The 26,814-nt window shown below is 36.6% G+C and overlaps 3 protein-coding genes across 3 annotated transcripts in view; 2 read left to right on the top strand and 1 right to left on the bottom strand.

The window, feature by feature from the left end:
- Positions 1–10,734: 10,734 nt before the first annotated feature.
- Positions 10,735–24,172, bottom strand: LOC134847008 (O-acyltransferase like protein-like). Its single transcript, XM_063864490.1, has 5 exons — positions 23,091–24,172; positions 17,188–17,376; positions 14,856–15,365; positions 13,719–13,888; positions 10,735–11,476 (listed from the first exon to the last, which is right to left on the bottom strand). The coding sequence occupies exons 1-5, from the start codon at positions 23,737–23,739 to the stop codon at positions 10,856–10,858; spliced, it is 2,139 nt and encodes a 712-aa protein (XP_063720560.1). The 5' UTR covers positions 23,740–24,172; the 3' UTR covers positions 10,735–10,855.
- LOC134847009 (uncharacterized protein KIAA2013 homolog) overlaps positions 18,790–26,814 on the top strand; it is a 112,357-nt gene continuing 104,332 nt past the window's right edge. The window contains exon 1 of the mRNA XM_063864491.1: positions 18,790–18,816. The gene's annotated coding sequence lies outside the window, so the exon portion shown is untranslated. The remainder of the gene's footprint in view (positions 18,817–26,814) is intronic.
- The window catches only part of LOC134847010 (zinc finger protein ubi-d4-like), a 601,556-nt gene continuing 593,534 nt past the window's right edge, over positions 18,793–26,814 (top strand). Inside the window, exon 1 of the mRNA XM_063864493.1 lies at positions 18,793–18,817. The gene's annotated coding sequence lies outside the window, so the exon portion shown is untranslated. The remainder of the gene's footprint in view (positions 18,818–26,814) is intronic.

Raw genomic sequence — 26,814 nt, 5'->3', positions numbered from 1 at the left:
TTAAACTCGTTGATGCAATATCACGCCTACAGGGGTGTTCAAAATGAATATAACACAGTTGATCGCAATTTACATTAATATCCTGGCATTTCATGGAAATCTCGTTCAATTACCCCATCTCTTCCTCAATTTTTTCAAAGAAATTGAGGATTATAAGTTGATGCGTTTGGGTATCGACCCTTACATCTTTTGATTGTCAAGAGAGTTTGCTTGCCACTAGCCTAAATGCGGTTGGAAAGGCTCGATTGATATTTAATAGTTAAAACGCGCAATTTAATTAGGCCAATTATGACGCTCTCATAATCGATTCAAACTGAATTGAGGTGGAATGGGCGAAAACATAAATCAGCCAATCAGATTTCAGTATTCTAGAATTTGGAATGAAAGCTAAAGCATGAAAATCTTAAATAATGAAAATATTTTAAGGAACTTGATATATTGATGTTGCCCGAATAAAAACGGCAGAAATATGGAAAATTTCCAAAATGCCACTGACCGCCGGCGAATTGGAACAAATTTTGGATAAGTTAACATTCTATTCCCTAACTAGACCAAGTTAACATCTTCCTCCCCTATAATAAATTTAAGCTAAATTGGCTCAGCGCAGCGTGTAAAAAGCTCAATTCTGATTGGTTGAAAAATCCAGCTTTGAACCAACTAAACACCCCCCCTAAATAGCTTTAGGGGAGAGGTATTTTAACCAAATTTTATATTTTCAAGAGTTTCGTTATAAAAGAAGCAAAGTATTGCTTAATGTAATTCAACGGCAATTGAGACATTATTGTTCTCAAATCATGTTAGAGTAAGAAAAAAGTGACTTTTTCCGCTCAAAGACACCTGAAAACGAATCTGTAGATCCAATTATGATCTCTCAAGCAGCTGTAATTTTACTTAAATGTCAATTTGTTAACTTTTGTATTTACTGCCTGAAAACAATTTATTATGATTACTATTATTTTAATAATTGGCTTTCGAATTTTTTGTTTTCGGTCCTTTACCTGTGAGTCTTTCACTAATTCGGTCCTGCACCCATGAGAATCACCCCTGAATAAGGCGAAACTTTTAAAATTAAAAACCGTATCGACTAGCATAAAAATCAACACACAAAATTCATTAGTAGTCAAATCTAAAATCGTTTAACACAAAAACATACATGTAAATCAGTTTTTTTCACCAATTCACAATTTGCGCGTCGATAAAAGTTCGATTGAAGCCATAACAGGTCGGGAAATGACTGATCACGATTTATGTGACAAAAGGAAATTCGCTTGCTCGTTGATTGCTTAGTTTCTCATTCGCTCAAATTTCTATTGCTCAGAAATGCATCTTTCAATTTAGACGGATTATTTTTGTTGTTTTTATTCTTAAGAAATATTGCAATAAAAGTTATGCTAGTCAATTCATTTTCATGTTTTCAAACTTCTATGCTAGTCGAACGGTAACCTTCAATTAGACTCAAATTTAAGCACTTTATTTTATGTTTGATATTGGCAGTCCATAATTCATAATATATCAAAATTTTATCAAATAAAAATTATTCGAGGACAGCTACGGGACAGTCGAAACCTTCAAGGCTTTGTCCTGATATATGAGCAGTCTTTTTCTTCTATATGTGCCGTTTCGTTTGGCCCTATAAGGTATTCTTGTGAAGAGATCATGCAACTTAACAGTAAATTTTTCTCCATTTGAATTGTTCAGCAGTAAATTTTTCTAGCTCGCAATAACTATTTTAGTCTTATATTTCTATTTGAACACGCCTGAACCCTGACTTACCGGCTTTCTTTGCTATCCAAGCACACTTGAAGTATTTTCAATTCCAAATTCAATAGCTTATCAAAATATTTCATAAAATGAAAGATAATAAAAATTGTGTTGGAAAAATTGAATCGGAAAACGATGGGTAACTTGTCTATTTTCCATTGAAAACGACCAGCTACAATTTCTAAGAATTTCCAGTGATTCTCACTAATTTCAGTTATGCCATCAAAGACGTATGGAAGTTTCAAGTTGGATGAAACTACTATGTTGTTAAAATGACTGCATGTGGCTGCGAAGTTTCTGACATCTTTTGAAGCCGCACTAAAGTTGTACGTTGAATGATTATCGTCGATAAGATTTTGGCATATCCTTTGAATTAGGCTACTCGGTATGCAAAACAATGTCGTACTTGGGGCAGATGACTCTCTTGCATGATTCATTTTCCACCATGCATCCAACTAACATCTTGAAAAACGATTTCAGTAAATGCATTGCCGACAGGCATATGAGAAGGTGCTCCAATAATACTGATTTTGAATTACTATTTTAGCTCTCTGACGTGGTTACAAGACTCACTCAGAGCTATCTATACAGTCAATCTTTGACATCCCATGTTTGTACAATAAAATAATCAAACATGAGATCACTAAATCAGCCACCGAAAGAAGCTGTAAACATATAAAGTAAAATTTTGACAACAAAAATAAACAAGACTGCTCGTATCAGGGCGAAGCCCTGGATGTTCCGACTGCCTTTTGAGGTTTATGGAGCAGTAATAACAAAAAAAATTAAATGTAATAAAATAAAATTAAATTTTTTTTTTCTAAAATTTGAAACTTTTTTCATGAAAAACATCCCCCCACACGCCATATAAAGTACAAAAGGATAGATTTCACTCCTTGTAACAAATCAATTATGGCAAATAAGCTTCTTTCAACCAATTTGGAACGATTTCTAAGACGGATTAAATATCCGCTTACGCGTTAATAGCGCGAAATATATCGCGCGTTAATTGTCCCAAATTGGTCAAAATGGCAATCTTTAAACCCCCATAACTTAACGAAAAATGGTCACAGGTAAAATATCTTTTCAAATTTAAGCTCAAGACAACAATAGCTTTCGAATGATATAATTTTTTTTTGTCAAAAATGGCTTGTTAAAAAGTCGAAATTTGTCTGAAGAAAAAAAAACCCACCCCGAGCACAAATATTCCGTTACTTTCGTATCGAAAGTCGGAACAATAAAATGAAAAGTACAGATATAAGTTCAAAACATCGATTAGCTTTCGGTGAAATGACTAATGATGGCTATAGGCCGTCACAAGCAGGCAGGTCAAAATTTAATGGTCATTGCAAATAACTGCAATTAATTGAAATTTTCATTGCAATTAACTATTGATTGCTATTCCTGTCCAATTACAAGTAATTGATTGCGCTCTACCAATTAATTGCAATAATTTTTTCAAACTAATTTCTTAGAAATACCCGCACATTTGAGAACACCATAACAAAACCTCAAAAACTACAATTGAACTCTTTCCGATGAAGAAAAAAAAACATAGATTTCAGATCAAAAAAAATTGGTGACAAGACCATCAGCGAGAAGACCATCAAAACCTGGAAAATGTGTTAATTTTAAAAAATACTGCGACAATGAACGTGTCAAAAGTTGTTAACCAAGAATGATGTTTCGTGCTTGCAATTAATTGTACAATTAATTATAATTAAACTTCGGGTTGTGCCAAACAATTGATAATTGATTTCTAACATTCCCATAAATTGATTGTACAATTAATTATAATTAAACTTCGGGTTGTGCCAAACAATTGATCATTGATTTCTCAATTGCCCAATTAATTTTCTAATGCCCAATTAATTTTAATCTGCCCTTATCACAAGGCAGAAGGTAGTTGAAGCTTTTGCTGATTCATTTAGTTTTCTCGGTAAGTGATATTTCGTAACAGGCGATATTTCGTAACAAGGCCATTACTGCGCTTAAATCCGGCATGAGATGAATGCTGCATGTGAATCAGAGTTCCCCGCTCTGTTACGAAAAGTCGCTTGTTACGAATTGTCACCTGTTATGAATTGTCGCCTCACAAGTTTTCTCGACTTACTCTGATTCTCCTGAAACTTGGACGCTCCTATGCATGACCCAAGGCGCATTCTGTCAACATACTAGTTTTATTTACTATCAATTAAATCGATATTGAAACAAGACTGCTCGTATCAGGGTAAAACCCTGACTGTTCTGACTGTCCACAAACTGGTCTCGACTAGTTTTTGGTTAAGGAAATATTGACAAACTATGAATTTTAAGTCGTGTATGGAAATAATAAGACCAATTAGATTGCCTCAAGGGCATTTGGAACGATTTTGTAGTGCGGGATACTTCGCCACGTGTAAATAATGCGCGTTACACTTTCAGCATCAAAGCGCTCTTATAGTCACGTTTCGTATAGTAGTGAGCGTTTCACAGCTCTCTGTAATCCAGAAGTCTACTTGTGAGTACATTCCTTCTGGGAACACAAAAATCCACGAATTCAGGGGCAGATTTTATAAATTAATGGTGGGGCGGACTTCCGACAAAAAATCGAACTTTTTAGACCGACCAATTGATTTTCTGAGCTCTCCCAAATCTTTATAAAGACTCTATTCTGACCGAAATTTCGGCGCCGCAGGCAAATGCGTGAAAAACAGGCCAAAAAGGCGTTTTTAGGCCCTTCTGTAAAATTTTGACCAAAACATCGCAATTTTTTGGCCAACGCTCCTTAAAAATTAGTACATATTGGCTCGGCGCCTTTAGAAAAACTTTAGGGTCAGTCAGCCAAAAATCGATAACTCAACACGGTACAGAGGTGGACTCTTTGATTAAGGGATCTTAGCATGGATTCATCCCTTGAGAGAAAAATTTTGGAGATATGGTCTGAATGAAAAAAAAACACCGCGAACATATATATTCCTTACTTTCTTCGAAAGTGGGAATAAAAACCACATGCCTAAAAATACAAACTTTGTAGCAGTCTTACTTATTGAAAAATGGCTAGTTGCTGAACAAAGAGCACAGTGTAGTATTTCAACAGAGAGGCAAAGCTGCGCTTCGCAAACACTGCCCAGAACACGACAAAAAGCAGCTCTTTAAAGTGCAATCAGAAAAAGTAGAAGCCTCGAATTAGTTCAAACTCGGCTACGTCTCGGATTCGATCTACCGCCTAAAGATTATGAGTCTCACACAAAAAAAAACCAGCCACGGACGCTTAATAAATCACAAACACCAGCCACAAATAAATCAGAGAACAGATGCTATGAAACTTCCAATGCTACAGATCGTGATTATAGCAAAAGCGCCACCAAATAAGTGAACACTTTTATTTGCGAAGTAGACTAGGAAAAAAGAACATTTGTACTAATAAACTAACGCTCATAAGTGTAATCACAGACTAATTTCAATTAAAATCAAACACGAAATAAGGTTTTGAGTCTGATTTTTGTAAAGAACTGTTGATGAATCCAAACTAAAATGGCTGCAATAGCATTACTTGATTCCACTTGACCCTTCTTGTGGTTATCTGAACTTTCGAGAAAAACCCCAGTAAGAAGGTCCTTCTCATCTTCGGTGATCGGAACAATAACGCAAATCTTAAATTCATCCAAGAGCAAAATCATCAGTTTTTAATACATTTTGTTCAATGAGACAACCAGACATGTACATCTGATTTAATTTGATATTCATGACCGCCAAAAATGCTAGAATTAGCCCAAATTTTTACACAGAGGCAAAGCTGAGCTGAGCTTCACACCACTTGCGATAGAAAAATGAATGACTATGATCCAATAAATTGAAAAGAGAATTAAATAAAATTAAATACAAAATCTTCAAAATTCGTTCTTAAAAACTCAACAAAGCCCAAAACATCCGGAACAAAATTACATGTACCATAAGAAGCTTTACAAGAAGCTTTCAGAGTGCTAGAAAAAACCGAAGTGTCAAAAAAGTCCTGTGCTGAGCTAAGCTGACAAAAATAAGCAGATAGGCAAAATCAAAACCAGTCGATAATTTTCAGTTTGCTTAAAAAACGGTCCTCGACTGGAATGGAACTCCTGGGCTTTGTCATCTCAAAAATGGGTGATAATTAGCTTCGAAGAAAGCTGAACCTTCTTAAAAACTCAGGCTATGGGAGCCAAGCCGTTAAAAATAAACAGACAGACGAATCTGAAAAAACACTAAAAATAGGTTCAGGCCGGATTTGAACAACAAGCATTTGCCATCTCAAGCAGTTGTTTCATCTTAACGCCATATACTACCAGAAAAATAATTGAATGTATTATCAGCAAGTGGTGACGAAGCCGAAACTTCCAGAGCAGACACGCTTCAATTCGAAAACAGTATAAAAACTTCAAAAATAATTTAAAACTTCAAGTCTCCCTTCCTCAGAAAACACAACGGTCAAAAGATTTTTTTTCGGTTCTCAACCGACGCGTTAAAGAGCCACTAAGTCGATTTAAACTAGTTCAAAATCTATAAAGCCGAAAAAAGGAAATTAGAAAAATAAAAGTACGAGAATAAAAACATAACAAATCGAGTCGGTAAAAACACAACCAAACTAAAAAGCGAATTTCGATTCGGCCAGATATTTAAAAGGCTAACATGCTCAAAATATGCCTCCAGGAGATGAGCCCTGTGAACACAGTTACTCACGAGGGAAAATTCTAGTACCCGATTGCAATACCCTTGCTTATCGCAAGGGTAATTAGACACGAAAAATCTCTAGTATTATACTGTAGACACCAAAAACCTTGGCTTGGGGTGAAACGAAAAGCTAGCCCTACGACCCGCTAGTTTATATGTTCTAAAAAACTATCTCCTCAAACCGGCAATTACTTAACAAATCCCTTAGAGTTAGAAAACTGAAGAGTTTCTGGGAGGTGTCAAGCAGGTTTCTGGGAGGTTCAAAAAACTTTCGAGAAAATGTTGACGAACTTTTATTTAAACTGACCTTTTCTTCAGGTCGACCAAATTGATTTTCCGAGCATTATGACCAAATGGTCTGAGCCAGTTTTGATAGTTGTGACCAAAACAAATCCTGTTTTTTGTCACGCCCAACAAAATTAGTATTTATTGCGCTAGAGGCAAATTTTAGGTTTGGTTGGGCCAAACGGGTTATAAAACCACAGTGGTCTTTTAGGTTGGTGAGTGAGTAGATATGGTAAAAAATTCAAACGCAATCACGACTGAGTTATCCATACTTCCGCCGTAAGTTAATTTGAAAATTGGAAGCAAATTCGGGTCGATTTTTCCGACACTGAAAATAGATTTTGTTTTCCCACCCTACAAACAACTAAAACGTACGAAAACATTTAAAATTATCAAAAAATGATGCTTAAAAACGATCCCTAGGCCTAAAAAAAAATTTTCAATAAAACGTAAGCCGTAGTTCGTCAAATTTTTAATTCATAGACGCAAATAAGCCATCCAATTTTTCCCAACTACAAAATTTTATGGATAACAGAAAAACACTTTCCTGGATAAATTTCTGTTTTTGAAAACTAAACAAAATGAAACCATAGCCAACATACAGTTGGAAAAGAGTCCAATGAACAAAGGTAAACAGAAAAAACACAAAGATTTTTTTTGGAAAAAAACTATCGAATTTGAACGAAAAAAAAAAACAGATGGCCTATCGTTGAAACAAATCCTTTGCATTTTGAGAACAGTTTATGATTGGCACTATTTTTAGCTAAAACTTACTGGATTTTTGAAAAAAATGGAGTGAAAGGTAATTTGAAGTGATAGGTAATTTGAAGACTTTTCCTAAACACTTAATAATTTGCATAACTTTTTTTGACAATAACTGAAAAAAAATACTTAATCAAGTGTTGCCGGTTGCTGGGCAAGTTGCACAGAATGTTCCGACCACAATAATTTAAATAAAGAAAAACCAAAGACGAAAAAAAAATTATTATTTTTTTAAATTTCTGGTTGATTCTTTTAGTAAAGGACGGTATAATTACGTTAAAAAAACATAGAGATAGAGAAAATGAGGGGATTATAGCTCAATAACGTTTAAAAAAATGGAATGCCTTTAAATAAAATGTCAATGCAGAGTAAATTAATAAAGTGTCAATATAATTTCGGTATCATCCAATTTCGTAATCAAAATCGAAGGAACTCAGGCCAATCTTTCTCGAGACTTCAAATCAGTTTTTTGAAATCCAAATTACAGCTGAATGGTCTTTATATGATACCACAACTGTATGCTGCAAGCTTTCTTAGAGAAAGTCAAAATCGGCAGGACAAACTCATAGTACGACCTAGTTTTTCCATTAACATCGTTAAGTGATCAGAACAATAAGCATAGATCAGAACAATAAACATAGCCAGTAAAAGGCTGGAAAAGAATAAAAGAACAAGAAAATCGAAAAAATAATAATTCAAAATGACGAACAAAGAAATGTATCAGGTTAGAGCTCTTTAATCTCAAGACCAATTTAGGATTTTGATGAAATTAACCTAAATAGCGAAACTTGATAAATGGACAAATTTTGTATTCCGCTGGGAAATCTACGAAACTTAAGTCCATTTTCGAAACAAGAAGTCGTTCATGTTTTCATGCGCCATTTCTGTTTTCACAAAGAAGAGCGCAATTTACCTAGCTAATAGCAGTAGAATTGGAATTGAACTCAAAAAGTGCAGACACACCCAAGTGAATCATAAATGCTTTAATAAGTATGAGTGCACCTTTAATAAGTTTGTTTGAAAAACAAAAAATTATCATGACATAGAAATGAAATCACTTCGTTTTATAAACTTAAAAGGTATCTATCTTTAATCATTAACATTTCCTAAATTTCGATTAATATTTTGAAATTCAATCAGCATCTGATTGCAGGTACAAATAGAATTTGACAACAATGTTTAATCTGAGATTGCAATGACTTTCGTTTTCATGGTATCATACAGTTTCTACTTGATTTCTACGACAGCAATGCTCAGCACCATAAACGAGTGAAATTATAATATATTTTAACAGTCTTTCGCTTACAAAATGAAAACCATAGGCAACAGACCGTTGAAAAGAGTCAATGAACGCAACTAAACAGAAAAACAAAACCGACGAAAATCCAAGAAAAAAACAGATAGCATTAAAACTTTTAAAATTTCTAGAAATTATGATTAACACTTTTGTGATAAAATGAACCCAATTTGGATAAAATTTGATCACTGGGTAAAATTTTTATTTCGCAGGGAAATCTGAAAAAAAAACTTGAAATCTGAAACTAGAATTCGATAATGTGACCTTTACAATTTTGCTGTCCGAAAATGGAGTTTGCCTTCTTTTTAACATAAACTGAACTTTAAAAGAAATCAAAAGTCAAACCACAAAAAAAAACTAATTCGAGCCTGAACAAACTTTTAGACTTTTTCTGAAAACAAACAAAAAATCATAACGACCTTTATCAGAGTCTGAACTAGGTTCATCGACTCTTAAATATAGTATTTTAAAGCTGTCTAACTCGAGTACACAATCATGCTTGATTAATAAGTCTTTTGAAATATCAAGGAAGCGCGACTATTTGCAGTATTATCACTTTCGTCACAGAATCTTACTGCTGCACTGTGAAACGCTGTTTTTTGGCTCTAATTTTAAAAATTCTCTATTTTTCTTAAACGTCAATTTTTTCTTAAACTAGCTCGTAACGCATCTCCGGTGTTTCGAATTTTTGGCTCTTTTCCAGTTCCCCCCTTTCAAATTCAAATTTGAAAAGCTTATTTAACGTTGTCATAATGCAATGAAAATTGGCATGGTGAACAAATCGACAACTGTGAACAGATTTGTTCTTCATACTTTACAGCGTAACATCACGCATTTAGCCGTAATAACACGTAAAACAAACATAAAACTCGGTATTTTGAAAGGGGGGGACTGGAAAAGAGCCGAATTTTTAGCAACTCATAAAAAACTGCATATATTGGAAATAAGAACTGCATCCTTTGAGTGTACTCTGACAGCACCCAATTACAGCGTTGGTATTTTCAAATTTCGTAAAAATTTTCTATTCAAGTTTTTAAATTCAAGTTTTGAAAAACCATAAACTGTGAAATGTTTCATATCTCAGTTTTTTTGAAATTTTAAAATGACCTAAAAAACGTCACATCTCGGAAACTTAAAGCAATTGAGCAGTCGCATTTGAACGCAAGATTTGCAACTCTTGAGAGTAACCTCACAGTAACCAACTACAATGTTGGGATTTCAAATTTTGAGAAACTTCAATTTAAATTTTCTAAAAAAAAATTTTAATGAAAAAACCATTTAAAACGACGCCTTAAGAAAAATTTGAGCAACCATATTTGGAGGCAAGTTTCGCAAGACCTGAGTTCCCTGACGGCCCCCAACTACAGGCTTAGAAATTTCAAATTTAAAAAACTTAAAATTAAGTTTTCTGTACATTTTTGAAAAAAAATTCACAGAAAACCTCATATCTGGAAGAGTAAAAAGATTCGAGCAGTCATATTCCGAGGCATAACTTGCAACTACAAGGAGTACTCTGAGAGAGCCTCACTATAGAGATGTGAACTTCATATTTCTATAAGTTTTTTGAACAAATTAATAAACTAAAAGCATTTGAGCAGTCGCATTTGGACGCAAGATTTGCAACTTGGAACTCGTAAGACCACCCTTGCAGTACTTAACCACAGGGTTAGGAATTTCAAACTTTGAAAAAAAATTTCAAATGTAAGTTTTCTGTGAAATTTTTGAAGAAATCACAAAAAAAAACGTCATATCTCGAAAACTACAGGAGTTTGAGGAGTCATATTTGGAGAAAAAATTATATTTGAATGACAAAATAATTGAAGGTCTTCCGGAAAAACTAGATAAGTTACATTTATGCAGTTGTTCTAGAATTCCTGCTGGATAGACTGGCGAGTTTTTATAGAAACTAATGGAAAAAGCTGTAAAATGTTTCAGAAACACGATAAGATTTAAATATTAAATTCAAATAAAGAATAATTCGCATTAAGAAGATCAGGGAATATAGAATTCATTTCTAATATGGGCGACGCAAGAACAATGAAATGAAAAAACTGCACATCAAGGTTACCTTGAAAACGCCAGTTTTTCCAACTGTATGAAAGGTGCTTCTATGAAACAACTCACGACAATGGCCAAGCAATAAACACATACCACTATTCCCGTGAACTGCAGTGCAATGTAAACAGTGCTGAATCGCACCGAAGTCTCCGCGCTGTTCAGCCATATCCAGATTATGACGACGTGAATTATGTACGCCGTGTAACCAATGCGCGCAAACGGAACCCAGAAATTCGCCGACAGTGCACGATTTAACACGCCGCCATACCCCCATGCGCAAAGTGTAATCATGATTCCGAGCGCTGTGGACCACAGGATCCTGAAAGTCGCATTGTACATAGCTGCAGCTCCATTGCCCATTAAATGACCATTCATGGACGGGTACACACCATACACAGCGACTCCGGCGGCTATGATAGCGTAGAACCATAAACCTGATATTGTCGCAAGGCGAGTTTTAAGCCGAAGTGAGTTGAGTTTCTGGCGAATTATGTCTTGTTCGCTGAAGACAAGGCCAAGCAGAAGCCCGATGCCATAGACTTGAAAATGAAAAAAAGGCCATTCATAGATACGATCGGTCCACACCTGGCTGCTTTCAATCGTGGCTGGATTCGCGAGAGGGTTTCCCTAAAACCACGAATAAAAAAATTTAATTTCAAAACTGCGAAAAATAATAGAACAGTGATGTAACCAGTAGCGGATTTAGGGTGCAAAGGCGTGGGAGGGACGCACCCCTCCTCTCAGGAATTCGACCCCCTGCCGACGCAAAGGGTCCCCCCTTTGGTCTATTTTGAGATCTCCATTTTTGGCGCCAATACATACTAACTTTGAGGGGAAGCGCGCGCCTAAAACCGCAATTTTTCGGTCAAAATTTTCCAGAAAGGGCCCAAACACGCCTTTTTGGCCTGTTTTTTTTTAAAAAAAAACATAATAGTGTATGCCAAAAAATGAAATGAACCACTTATGAAGCAATCAAATATTTAATATCAGCTTCAAGTTATCTACTAGTTTCTTTTAGGTTTGATACGACCCAGTCCGAGTAATCAATTTACATTGAAAAAAAAACAATTAACACTATTTCAAATGAATACTATCATAGCATGCGGGGGGTAAGCTTAAAAGCCGTCAAGACAAATTTTACACAGAGGTGAAACCGATCTTCGTAAAAATTGAAATACAACTAACTAGCATGGCAGCTAGTCGAAAGAAAATGAGGCGAAAGCCATCAAGTCAAAAACAAACGAAATCATTAATCAATCAATCATTCAAAAACTTTCCGAGTGGCACCTCAACCAACAATAGGAAAATGACGAAAAACAATCGAAAGCGTCAAATAAGCATTAAAAAACTTTCCGAGCGGCAACTAAGCCAACAATAATTGGGTAGACGCCTGTTAAGCCGAAACCAAAATTCTTGTCTAACTGGTTGAGCAATAAAGTTTCGCTCGAGAAGTTTTTACACCACTCCTGAAACAAAAGCATATATATTTGTTTTCCTTCAACGCCTCAATATGAGGCGACTACGCCGATATAACATGAGCCGAAGCCATTCAGCCGAACAAACCTTTTAGGCAAAACGGGAAAAGCAGTTATATTATCGCAAGCGTAACACAGAGGCGAAGCTGAAGCTTCGCAAACACCAGCAAGAAAGCGCAGAGATTCAGGATCTTTAAACACACAAACAAGTATTTGTAAGGTAATAAACTAAAAGCAACCACTTTAACTTTGCATTCAAAAACATAGAATGCATTTCAAAAACATACAAACATATTAAACCAAATTGCATATTAATTATGCATTTCAAAACTCGCGAATTAAATCAATTGGGAAGATTGCTAAAATGTGATTTAAATAATTATACCATTGAATGAAACAAATAGCTATTTTAGCTCAAATCACAAATTAAAAAAGCGTCAACTGTGTTAGCTTATTGGTAATCAAATGTCAAAGCACTTGGCATTATACTGCTAATACAGCCTAACGATTCAAAAGTACCACCATAAATAGCAATTTGATTTGCGACTTAGGTTAGAAAAAACTTGCATCGTTTTATCACACTACGCTACGCTCGTGTAATAACAACTGTAAATTGTTCTGACTATTTTCGAAGAAAATGAAGAATAATTTTTCATTTTTTTTTTCAATTTCAACCATTTTTACCGAAAATTATTCCATAGACCTTAAAATGCAGTTAAAACATCAGAGCAGTCACATGATACGAGCAGTCTGGTTGAATTTGTATTTTCATTATACTGAGGATGTCAGCATAACTGGCATCTTGTTATTAAAATTGAATGTTCATTAAATTGGATATGAAAGGACGTAACAAACATCTCACTTGCTGAAACCAGTGAGCAACGTTTTTACACAGGGGCGAAGCTGCGATTCGCGAACACCAGCGAGAATACGACAAAAAAGCAACTTAAAAAATGAAAAAAATAGTTATAAGCCTCGAACTAGTAAAACCATGTACTGTCATCGAACGTGCGAGCTGAACATTTGAAGTCTCACGCCCTACCCTCTTGGCCACGAACGCTTTACGATCGGCAAACGCTAGTCACAAACAAAGCAGCTATATATGATAACAAAATGCCATGCAGCAAAAGTGGCAACAAATAGACATCATTTTGCAAGTAATAGTTTGGAATATAACAAACTGAAGGCATCCAAACTAACTTTGCATCTAATAAATTTGAAAGCATATAGCCACTTTATGAACACTTTGCAAAAATTTGGGCAACATAGGATCTTTATAGGAATGTGGGAGAGCTCAGAAAATTAATATAGGCGGCCCAAAAAATTTCGAAAAATTTATATATAAAAAGGTTTATATCCGGCAATCAATTAAAATTCAGTTGGAATAAACTCACAATTGGTCCAATGTGATGATGAGCGCTGACTCCAAGAGTGGTGAAGGTGCTTATAAGTATACAGCCTGAAATGAGCAGTGCTCCCATCTTCTTGTTGAACTTCGACAGGATGATGAAGATGGGACTGATACAGTAGAACTGCATGTCATCTGCCAGGTACCAAGTCCAAGCTGAAACATACGGTACAAGTGTGATAGAGTGGTCCCAATCCCAAATCACACTAATTCTAATTAAAACAGACAGAAAATCGATATACGCCACTCGTTCCTTTTTCAAGACCTTGTCAAGCCTAATAAACCTGTCTCATTTGCACTTGCATATTCGATAATTTAATTGACATCGTCGAAACAATGAAAAATGTTGAGGTACTCTTTTTGATTGGGGCCCCTTTTAGTTTTTCGGGACCCCTCTATCACACTTGTGCCAAATAAACTTCATCCAACCATCCTAAACGTCCAACCATCCAGAATAAAAATAGCCAATGTTTTTATCAACCTTTAGAAGATAATTGCCAATCATAGACCAGTTAATCGATGATTACACCATTTATCAATCCCAACTGTTCTAAGTGCGACAAGAAAACTAACAAACAGAGGCGCAGCTTCGCTTCGCAAACACTAGTGAGAACACGACAAAAAGCAACTCTATAAAGGCAATAGAAAAATTAGAAGTAAGCCTCGAATTAGTAAAAATTCTGCTACGTCTCGCATTCCAACCTGTAACATAGAGATTGTGAACACTTTTATTTGCGAGTAAGGTTAGAAAAAAGAAGGTTCGTAATAAAACACTACACTACTTAACTACTCAATACTATTTATTCTCAGTTTAACTTGATCGTTTGCCTTTCTGTTATTATAGAAGACTTGCAGCTTTATCGAGGTTATATCGAAGGTGTGACCGCTCAACAAAAAATTCGCCAAAAACTAGATCGCCATTCGCTCGCTACGCCATCGCTGAAGTTAACTGAAAAATGTATTTTTCAGAATAATGCCTCAGAATAAACAATTTTTTTTTTAAGTTTTCGGTACTGGGTCGGCTCTTTTGTGGGTTTCAAATGTTACCGGAAACCTTGTTTCAAATTTTCAGCAACAAATGTTTAAGTTTTCGCTATGCAAACTACACTTTATAACTACTAACTCATGCAAGGTTTTCGATTCGGATCATTATTGTTGTCAAAATTGTTCACGAACAGCGCCACAGTCACCCAATATGATCCTCTGCACTGATACGAAAGAGATCTGAAGCTCTCCGTCTCGAACAGTGGCGAGTAAAACAGCTGTGGCAACAACGGGTACAAGCCAACAAGGAACAGCAAAGCCAGCAATAACGCCGGCCACAGTCGGATGACTCTGTGCACGTAGTACATGATCCAAAACTTCGCCCCATTCTTTTGTTTCTCCAGAGCTTTCAGGGATCCCATCATGACCAACATTCCACTCATGAGGAAGAAAGAGTCCACAGACAAACTGGCATTAAACATACCCTGTATAAGAAAGTTGTCACTGATCGATACAACGTAGAATGGATTGTCCTGCACGCCACTTGTACCTTCGTGTAGCATAGTATGAGCCAAAACTACCCAGCCGAGCGTCATGGTTCGGATCCCGTTCAAGACTGAGAGATGGGAAACATCTTGTCTCGGCGGGGCTGAAACAATATTATTGGAGTGCGATATCTTGAAAACCGTTCGGTGAACGTTCTCAGGGAAAAATTAAGTTATTATTCTTTTTTTAAGATACCAAATGGAAATTAATTTCAAAAACAGAAATATGCCTTTTGAGTCACAAATATGTCTTTTCAAGGCAACATAGTGTAAAAACAAATTAAAACATTGCATAAAAATGTTGAATAGAAAAAATTTATACCTTTAAATCGGATGAGGCTCATAAACAGCCTTAACACGCATAGAAAATCAATGACCGAGAGGGGAATAAAGCAAAAAAATTTGACGACCCTCGTTAAGCCGAAAACGAAACTAGTCAAAAAATTTCCAGCTATAAAAAAAGTAAGCGTAAAAATTTTCGAGAAATTGGAATTTGCTCAAAAACGAACAATTTTCTGACAAATTTGAAGGCGTAGCCATTTGTGAACGGAGGCTTCCCACAATCTCATGCATTGATCGAATCCTTGATATCAGATTCGGCTGGGTTGTTTTCGACCAAAAAAAAAACAAAGTTTCAAAAAAGCCAAAAAATCAAACCATTGTTTTTTCTGATAGCCATAAGTTTTTATAAAAACCCGATGTAGCCGCTTTTACATGGGATATTCCTCAACTCTCTCTTTTGATTGAAACCAAAATCTGACATTTGGGAGTGTAATTTTCAAAAAAGTTTCAAAAAACGATCAAAAAATCAAAAATTTGAGTTTTCCGAGGGCCATAATTTTTTGAGTGAAAATTTGGGCGTAGCCGCTAATGCAGGGGAGCTTCACACAACCTGTTCTTTCGATTGAACGCAAATCTGAGAAAAGAGAGTAAGAAAAAAAATTAAAATTCAAAAAGTCACAACTTAGACACATTCCAAGGACTATAACAACCAGTTCTTCGTACACAAAATCTATTTTTGAAAAAAAAGTCAAATGGTCGAAAAAACACAATTATGAATTTTCCGGAAACAACTTTTCTAGTTGTGAAATTTGGGCGCAGCAGGTAATGAAGGGGAGCTTCTCGCAACGCGTTCTTTCCATTCTAATATCTCCGATTTGGGAGGGTTGTTTTCGATAAAGCCAAAAAGTATCAGAAAACGGTCAAAAGCAAAAATTTTGACTTTTCCGAGGGCCATTACTTTTAGTGGAAACTAATAAGTCATAACCGCTTATGCACTGGAGATTCCAAAAACCTGTTCTACATATTCAACTCAAAATCTCAGATTTGGTGGGGTAGTTTTCCAGAAAATGAAAAAATATTTAAAAAAATTAGTCAAAAATCCCCCCCAAACTTTTTCGAAGACTGTAGAAAGTGGGGCACGATATAAAGAGACTGGGCGTGTATGCAGACACACGGGGGAGTGGGCGGTCTTTCTATTAATAAAGTTTTTCTGAAAATCGAAAAAAAACTTGTTTTTGAGAACAACTAATATTTAAAAAAAAATCCAGTCTTAAAAAATAAAAAATTAAAAAAGTCACATGCATTTTCATAATATATGTTTTCATCAAACAGGAACCAACAGTTTGAATCAAAAATAAAATACTAAGCTTTGGAACGAAGCTGCGTAAAAAGCGTGCCAGATAACATAAATTGCATTTGGAAAAATTGACGAAAACCAAAAATATTATATTTACCTCATATGAACTAAGAAGAAGTCTATTTGAATTTTCAAGAAATTGAGCATGTCTGCGCAGCAGCAGAAACTGAACCAGAATTTGTAAGAAAAGTTGTTTAACGGGAAAAAGTATAGACCCCGATTACAAGTCACTTCCTCTCGCAAGTGAAATAACTTCAAATATTAGAAACTCATCAATCTGTACTCACTGATAAGCTTGCTGAAATTGGCTTGGAAGTCAAAGCATAGCAGTAATGACACAATTCGACTGCCTCTCGAGAAAAGACTTTTATCAATTGTTCCCGAATTAGCAGATTTCACCCGACTTGCCACTTCCACTTCATCGGGAATATCTTCGCAGAGTGGTATGAGATCTGACCTTGCTTCCGCATACCTTTCTGGTTAAAAAAATCATTCTTGTCATTCTTGTCATTCTTGGAAATAAACAGATTACAAATGAAGGTAAAATTTGGGAATAAAAAAAGGGATATAATACAAAATAACTTGGGTTGGGAAGGCTACAGGTTTGGTTTTTTTTAGCAGACCGACCTTTTAGCAGACTCAAAAACAATAGCAAATCAGAACGCTTGCTTCGAACGCGGCATTGGCCAGAAGTGACCGCTTTCTCCGCTGCGCGCACAATCGACGGGGGAGGAAATAAACAGTACCTGTTTATTTAATAGGTTCTCCTTAGACAATTATGATCAAACGAGCGTTTTACTACATCTTCCAGCCTGATATGGCATAAGTACACTAGCACAATTTCTCTCGTAGTATATAACACATGGTTTCGGTTACACTTAACTAGCGTGTAACGCACCGCCGGTGCTTCGAATTTATGACAACTCATAAAAAATCGCATGTATTGGGATCTTTTTTAGTATTTGCATCTTTTGAGTGTACTCTGACAGAACCCAATTACAGGGTTGGTAATTTCAAATTTTGCAGTTATTCAAGTTTTTTAATTCAAAAATTTGAAAAACCATACAACTTTGTTCGTTGAAAATTTTTTAAATAACAGAAAAAGTCAAATCTCGGAAACAAATCTAACCCCACCCCCACCCCACCCCCCCAACTTCAGGATAGAAATTCCAAATTTTGAAGAAAACTCAAACTTAGGTTTTCCGAAATTTGAAAAAAAAGGCCTACTTCGAAAACTACAAGGATTTGAGCAGTCATATTTGAAGTAAAAACTCACAAACCCTAGGAGTGCCCTGACAAAGTCTCATACTAGAGATAGGGAGTTCAAATTTTCGGAAAATTTTTCTAGGTTCTTTGAACATTAAAAAAAAGACATTACAAACGACATATCTCGGAAAATAAAAGCATTTGAGCAGTCCAATTTGGACGCAAAACGTGCAACAATAAACTACTGAGAGTACCTTCACAGTACCCAACTACAAGGTTGAGAAAAACCGGTCCCATTTGTACCAAAATTACTCAACTCGATTTCTGATTAGTCGAAAGGACACTGAAACTGAAAACTTATTATTGGAAAACTTCAGTTATTTTGAGTTTATCATTGCCGCATATCAGAACTTGCATTGTGATTTTGGTTAAAGTTTTTGGAGACACTTACTATTTATTTTAAAATTTTTGTGAAATTTTTCAAATTCAAGTTGAAAACCTAGAAAATCTCGTAAACTACAAGGATTTGGTAATTCATATATGGAGGCCGAAATTGCAACACCTGTGGAAGCCCTGACAGCATAACACTGTTGGGCGGCTAATTTCATACTTGATGAAAAAACACTGAACTCAAGCTAGAAAATGAGAAAAAAACTTAACCATTGAAATATACGATTTAGCCTAATTGTTGTGATAAACTTATTAAATAGATTTCTTTGTTCAAATTTACCGCTTGTGTGTTTTCATATCATATGCGCGCTGGGCTTTCCTCTTCTGGTTATCTTACCAAATCTCGCCGTCCCAGCCGTAGGCGAGTGAAGTTTCCCTGGCGTAACTAGACGCAAGGAGTTTTTGATTTATCGACCTCCAAATCGACGTCAGGTTGTACCACTCCTTTCTTTTTTTTTCTCTTTTTTTTTATCGCCTTTGCCTCAGCAATTTTAAACCTTAAGTGAAAGTATTCATAAATCACCCCAAAGAGCTTCCTTTCTCGCCCCAGTTGTCTGTGTTTCAGGTTGATGCCGCGATTCCAGGCAAGACGCATCCCTGAGTTCTCACAGAAACTAGTTATCAGGACTTCAACGACCAAATATATCAAACCAACTCTAGTAAAATCAACAATTCACTCCTACCGCGGCGCAACGCTTCATGATCTGTTTGAAACAGTTTTACAATACAGACCAAAGCGCCTAAATACAGTAACAATAGTTGCTGGATACAATGACAACAGGCTGCATCCACAAGAATTAGAACAGCAGTGGAAAAACTTGATTAACCTCGTCACTAACAAGTTTCAGCCCAAGACACTGATCATCCCCAAAACAATTCAGAACTAAAATAATTCCGAAGTAAACCGCAAAATTTATATTCATAATCATGTGCTGTTTAATTTGGTAAATAGATTTATACACCCCCATACACTTATTGTTTCGCCTAACCTCAACCTAAATCTAACCCCTCAAATGTTCTGCCGTGATGGCATCATCCATTTCTCGTTCTACGGTAATGAATTCTTTACAAATTTTCTTGCAAATTTGATCTATAAATTCTCTCGCTAACTTGACACCGGCGTCCTTCCTAAAATGGCTACTCAAACACACTGCCTTATTTGTAAAAGCAGCCTGCGAGGCGGAGGTGTTTGGTGCTTCACATGCCCAGGCTACATGCATGTAAAATGCAGCGGCCTAGCCCGCAGCAGTGATCACTATGACGATTTCAGTTGTCATCGCTGCAACTCCCAATTTCATTCAGCTAACGACAAGCATGAATGCAATCCCCCAACCCTAGCTACAACCACGCTCCCCCAAATGCACCCTCACCCTTCCACTGCCCCACACTCACAAAACTCAGGAGAGTCTTCCACTATAGAACCCAGAACAATACAAGACCCATAGTCAAACCCCTGTCCAGAACTCATAGAAACCACCAGGAAAATATACACCGAAGTGGTCCACTGGAAACCGGTCTTTATGATCTTATCAAAAAATAAAGTTGGTTATAACTTTATTGAAACCCTCAATAGAACTTTGAACAGCCTAATAGAAAAAACAAAAATACCTTCGCAATGCACGCAGCAATGATTTTTCCACACTTATTACTGTGCAAAACAAAGTCCGAAATTGATGGATCTTTATCCAAAACAATAGCAAGGCGACTTAAGCAATGGCAAGACGGAGACCTGGATGGACTATATAACGAAGGAAAGGCGCTGCAAATGCGCTTGTTGAAAAGAAGTAGAAGAAAAACTGAAACTGAAGCACAACAGTTCAACAAACTAATGAATACTGGAAAAATATCAAGCGCAATTGCAAAACTAACAGACACATCTAAAGGCGTTCTTTCGCTCGACGAGATTGTCAAAGGTAAGACAGTTGAACAGACTCTCATAGAGAAACACCCACCATCTGAACCAATTAATGAGAACTATATTACACCAGTCTCAAACGAAACAATTCCTTTCCATCCATCGATATTTGATCAGATAAACGGTCAACATATCAAGAAGGCAGCCATGAGAACGCACGGATCGCATGGACCATCTGGCCTCGAGGCGAATGAATGGAGACGTATTCTAACACACTTCGGGCAACAATCAGTTAAAATTTCAAAAACAATTGCTAAAATTGCCAAAAAATTGGCCACAGAAGAACTAAATCCAGAACTAATGGAACCATATAACGCATGCAGATTAATAACCTTAGATAAGAATCCAGGGGTAAGACCCATAGGCATAGGAGAAGTTATGTGTAGGATAATAGGGAGAACAATAACTAAATGCCTAAAAAACGAACTCATGTCGCTCGGTTCAAACTACCAACTCTGCCTAGGACAAAAATGTGGCATTGAATTTGCGATCCACACGCTAAGAGATCAATACAGCAAAACTTCCGGCGATGCTGTTTTACTGATAGATGCCGAAAACGCTTTCAACTCGCTGAACCGAAAGCTGGCATTAAAAAACATCGAAAATACCTGCCCTTCCCTTTTAACAGCGATTAAGAACTCCTACTCCAATCCATCTAAACTATTCGTTAACAAAAAAACAATCTACTCTCAAGAAGGGACAACCCAGGGGGATCCACTGGCAATGGCCATGTACGGTCTAGCCATAATACCCCTCATAAAACTTTTATCAGTAGACGATGTAACCCAGAAATGGTACGCAGACGACGGAAACGCAGTCGGTAAATTAGGCAATCTACGAACCGTCCACGATAAAATTGTATCACTGGGTAAATTTTTCGGCTACCACGTGAAAGCATCTAAATGCCAACTCATTGTCAAAGATGAAAAACTCGGTGAAGCTCAGAAAATCTTCGCAAATACAGGAATCACTATAAAGGCACGAGCCCGAGTGCTTGGTTCAGTTATAGGAACAGAATCTGAATGTAAAAATTTCCTCGAATTTCAACAGAATGAGCAAATCAAAATTTTGAAAAAACTAACGAAAATTGCTAAAACCTCCCCTCAAAACGTTTATGCCTGCTATACTAAAGGAGTTCAAGAAAAACTTCCATTTCTTGCCAGGACAACGCCTAACACTATGGAAAACTTAGAAATATGTGAAAATATTATCAAAGAACAATTATTACCTAACCTAGTCGGTAAAGACACTTTAAACCCCCAGTCCCGTGAGATATCTTCCTTACCCCTTAAAATGGGCGGACTTAACATCAAGCTGCAGTCCGATCATGAAAGCTACCTAGAATAGTCTAAGGAAATATCACTGGTACTGGAATCTCAAGATCCTATTACAGCAGTAACACAACAAGAAAAAATATGTACGAAAATCAAAAAATTGAAAACTGATAGAACAAATCGAAAAAAAAAAACAAACCTCATTAACTCCTTAAATGAAACAGATAAAAACGCAATCGACCTGGCCTCTGAAAAGGGAGCCTCTAACTGGCTCAATGCTCTACCACTGAGCAGATACAATTTCAAACTGAATAAATCAGAGTTCAGAGATGGTATTTACTTAAGATACGGATGGGAGCCAACCAAAACCCCACTCACATGTGCATGTGTTGCTGATTTCAACTTAACACATGCGCTTCACTGTGCAAAGGGTGGTTACACACACATAAGAAACAATGAAATCAGAGACACATTCGCCAACCTCATGAACGAGGTTTGCCATGACGTCGAGATTGAGCCGAAACTTCAGCCGTTGCAAGGCAAAAGCTTTGTCAACAATTCAACTTCAACTGAAGATGAGGCACGACTTGACATTAAGGCAAACGGACTCTGGGGTTCACGATTCAGCCGCGCTTTCTTTGATGTGAAAATTTTCAACCCCCATGCCAAAACATCGCGAAAACTGCATAAGGATGCATACAAATACCACGAAACGCTGAAGAACTCCAAATATCAGCAAAGAATTTTAAACGTAGAGCAGAGTAGCTTCTGCCCGCTAATTTTTGGATGCACCGGTGGCGCTGCTCCAACAGCCACGCGGACGATGCAGCGATTGGCCGAAAAACTAAGTGAAAAAAGACAAGAAAGCTATCCAGAATCTATAAACTACATAAGAACTAAAATAAGCTTCGCGCTCCTGAGGAGCTCTATACTTTGTATAAGGGGGTGCAGATCGCTACGCAAAGTTCAATTTATCGACAACTCCATAAGCGCTATTGTAGAGGAAGGACGGCTAAGATAAATTAACATTATGACGATGCATTTAATGCTGATTTATGACTTCATTGCTGATATATATGCATTTTTATATCGCTGGTATGGCCCTATCCAGCTTGTGCACTTACCGTAACTAAACGGAAGGGCCCCTTTTGTAATTTAGTTTTTTTTAAAAAAATATACCTTAAACGTGAAAAAAATCTTTTGTTAAACATGCAAAAATAATACGTTGAAAACGCTTATACATGGCGAGACTTAAGTGATTAAATGGCTAACAATAAGTGTCCATTCTAAACAGATACAAAAATGAGAATGGTTAGATAGTAAAGAAGCTTCGCAAAATCCTTGCCTGATAGATGCCTGTATGCAGCCAGAGATGTCCCAGTAAAGACCAGACAAATCAGCATCCCATAGATGAATCCCGCAATGTAAAATGCACCATCTGGTTTAAAGTTAGACCGACTGGTAACCAGGATGTCACTCTCCAAATTGAGATCTTCAAACAGAGGTTCAAATATTTCAGCAACGTCATCGTTGGAGCATGAGCTTGGCATGCATACTGCAGTCTGAATTTTGAACTGGTTTGAGAAAGCAATGCCGAGCAGAAACGGTTTCGTATTCGGAAAACTCTTAGCTTTCACTGGAAACAGTCCAGACTTGGCGTTCACGCATTCTTCAGGCTGACCGAGGAAGAGAAAATGGCCCTCCGCTATACCAGTCCACGGCACTGCGAATGAGTCCCAAAATTTGAAAGTATCTTGGAAAGAATTGCCCAATATGATGTCCAAACCATTACTACACTGAGCGCCAGTAGTATTTGGACTCTGAAATAAAGCTGAATGCAAATTTACCGGGAATAATTTGTTTATTACATACAGGCTGGTGTCATCGATAAGAGTTCTATTGTGAGCAGAAATATGCAGCGACGAAAAATGACTACAACTTGCACTCAAAACTGTCATAAGCGAAATATTCAGAAAAAAAGCTTGATTGAACATCTTGGTTATAAGATATAATAAACATAAACAGCAAATAATCACAAAGGTGTACAATTGTTTAATGAATAAATAAACACAGGCTGACTATGAAAGTCATGTCAAGTTGAATTTTGAACTCAAATATCGTGACTCTCCGCCAAGTACAAATTAATTTGAATAGAATAGAACAGGGTACAACTAATGGTTGACCAGATCCCTGAAAACCGGTCAGAGAAGATAAACAATTGAGGTCAGAGAAGATAAACAAAAATTCGGAAACAATTTTAAAAAATTGTTAACCGTTAAGCTCAGCCCCATCTGAACACAAACACACGAACACAAAAAAAACATTCGCTCATCAAACAATCCAATATAGGGCCACTGAGCCGATGTAAAATATGCCGAAACCTATTAAACCGAGATTCATATAAATTCATTTGTACCAAAATAAAAAATCGGTCCCATTTGTACCAAAATTACTCAACTCGATTTCTGATAAGTCGAAAGGACACTGAAATTGAAAACTTAATAATTGGAAAACTTCAATTATTTTGAGTTTATCATTGCCGCATATATGCACTTGTATTGTGAATTTGGTTAGTAATTTTGTTGACACTTACTATTTTTGAACTCAAATAGTAAGTGTCAACTGAATGCAAATGTACTCAATTGACACTTACAAGAGTCAATTGAGTAAATCAGTCTGTTCTCATAGTGGTAAATCAGTCTGTTCTCAAAGTCTGTTCTCATAGTGGTAGCCTATAATCCGGATGACAAGAGTAAATACCGATGGAGTCTCGAGCAGTGGAACAAATTGTTGGAATCTGTTGATCGTCTACGGAGTTCTTATGACAGCTTTTTCCTCATGGGAGACTTCAATCTCCCTGGGGTAGACTGGTGGAGCGTCTGGAACTCCGGAAAACATTACGAAGCAGCAGTGCTGGAACTACTAGACATACTCTCTTCCGCAACTTGTGAATTTTCCCACATCAGCTGCCAACTCGAACGTCTATGATCTATCTAGTGTTCACTGACTCAAGTCCATTGATTTCGAACCTGGTTGCAGATAGGAAGTTTTGGAATCTGTATTCCGTCGAAAATCGTCCGTGCTCCAATCACTTGCCGGTCTCATTTGAAATAATGGGAGAAGCTGTCAGCGGTGAGAACTCTCAAAAAAGACTCAGTTTTTCCAATGCCGACTATGAAGGCCTGAATAGGTCCATACTCAAAAATCCTTTTATCGGCAATTGCTGGTCCAAACCGAATGTTCCTTTATGTGAATGGTATAATTAGTAGCAAAATGTTCGGACAGACAGAATTAATTAAAATGAGCAATCAGTGCTTTTCGAAGCTTTTTTGCATGCAAAATCTGAAGCCGAACAACCTTGAATTTTTCGTCTGGCCGAACTCAAAATGCGAGATCGTCGGATATCCAATGATTATGCTAGCCTAATATTTAAATACTGCGATGAACATCCAGATTTTACTATAAAACATCTCGACGCTTCGGATGCAATTGCCCGCCGTGGTTATAGATTTTGAGCGAAACTCGGATCTACTTAACAATCTCACCCACCCCCCTCCCTTCCCCTATTGTATTTACTAAATAATATCCACCCCTGTAAATAAAAACAATAAATTCGCACTAGAGCATTGTATGTAAATTCGAATTTTGCTGCTTTCTGATTGGTCGAAAGTTCGATGCCAGTAATCTAATTAACAATCTCCTTCCTTTTCTTGAAAGTGGGGATTGTTAAGTAGATACCGTAACTCTGCTTTATGAACTTTCGATGTTATGTTTATTTCAGTTTTAATTTCAGTTGATGTCTAGACAGTTGCTCTTTTTAATTATTTCTGTCTGTCCGAACTTTTTGCAACTCTCTATACGATTGGCTCTTCAAACTCATTCAGGAGCACGTACCAGTAAAAACTAAACACAGACTAAACGTGCCGCCCTGGACCACATCTGCCACATCGCATAAAATGAAGAAGCTGAAGACCATGAAAAAGAGACAACTCCGGAACAACAATGTGCCAGATAAAATATCAAACTTAGAACAAGATATTCATGATTCTCTTGTGGAAGACCAAGCTGAATATGAAACCTTGTTAGCTGATACAAGATCAACTTCCCGTTTGTTCAAGTATTTCAGTAGTCTGAGGAAAGCAAATCCTCTGCCTAAAACGATTCGACATGGGGACTGCATTGCGGAAACTCCTGGAAAACAGTCATTTTTTTTCAGTGTGTACACACTAGACGATTCCCACAATACTACTTGTGTTATAGAAAACTCCGACCGAGTATGCGACTTTGACACATCAGGAGCTTCTGTAGTAAAAATCCTGGGGCGTATTAACGTTACTAAGTCAAGAGGTCCTGATGATATTCCTCCGGCTTTTTATCGCAATGTACCTAACTTAAATTCGTTTAAAATCGCAATGTACAAATTAAATTTCTAGCGATCAGTCGGTTCATTTTAATGTCTTATTTTTAATTTCGCTTTTAATCGCCAACATGTTTGACCTCGAAACTTTCCGAAATCTGAACGACGAATTGAAATACGAGCTGTATAAAGACTTAGTCGAAAATGTTACTTATTTTAAACGAATTATCGAAAACTTAACTGTATCAACGAAAGAGGAAGAAAGAGGAAACAAATTTTTTGATCTAGAAAATTTTAAAAACACGGGCAATTCGAAAATTACAGAAAACAAATTTGAAAACGAATGGAGCAAGATTGGAACTCGGAGCAGAAATCAGAACAAACGAAGCGAAAATAACCAAGAAAGCAAGAATAACCAAGAAATCAAAATACAAGCAACCAATATTCAAGAAGAAAAATTCGACCAGCAACGAAAACATTTATTTTTACCACGAGAAGGAGAATATTCTGGCCTATTACTGGGAGACTCAATTGTTAACAGAATCAATGGGGAACAAATATCGGAAAATGTGTTGGCGAGAGGATTTGGTGGGCACAAAATTTCTGCATTGCTGGAACGCGTGAGAAACAGTAAATCGCGACATTTTAAACATGTAACTACGCTAATTGGAATAAATGACTGCCTCTCAAGTGATTTCGACGCGAAGGAAGC

This window comes from Symsagittifera roscoffensis, chromosome 5, assembly GCF_963678635.1.
Source record: "Symsagittifera roscoffensis chromosome 5, txSymRosc1.1, whole genome shotgun sequence".
In the NCBI taxonomy this organism is placed as follows: Eukaryota; Metazoa; Xenacoelomorpha; order Acoela; family Convolutidae; genus Symsagittifera; species Symsagittifera roscoffensis.
This window is presented reverse-complemented; position numbering and strand designations above follow the sequence as displayed.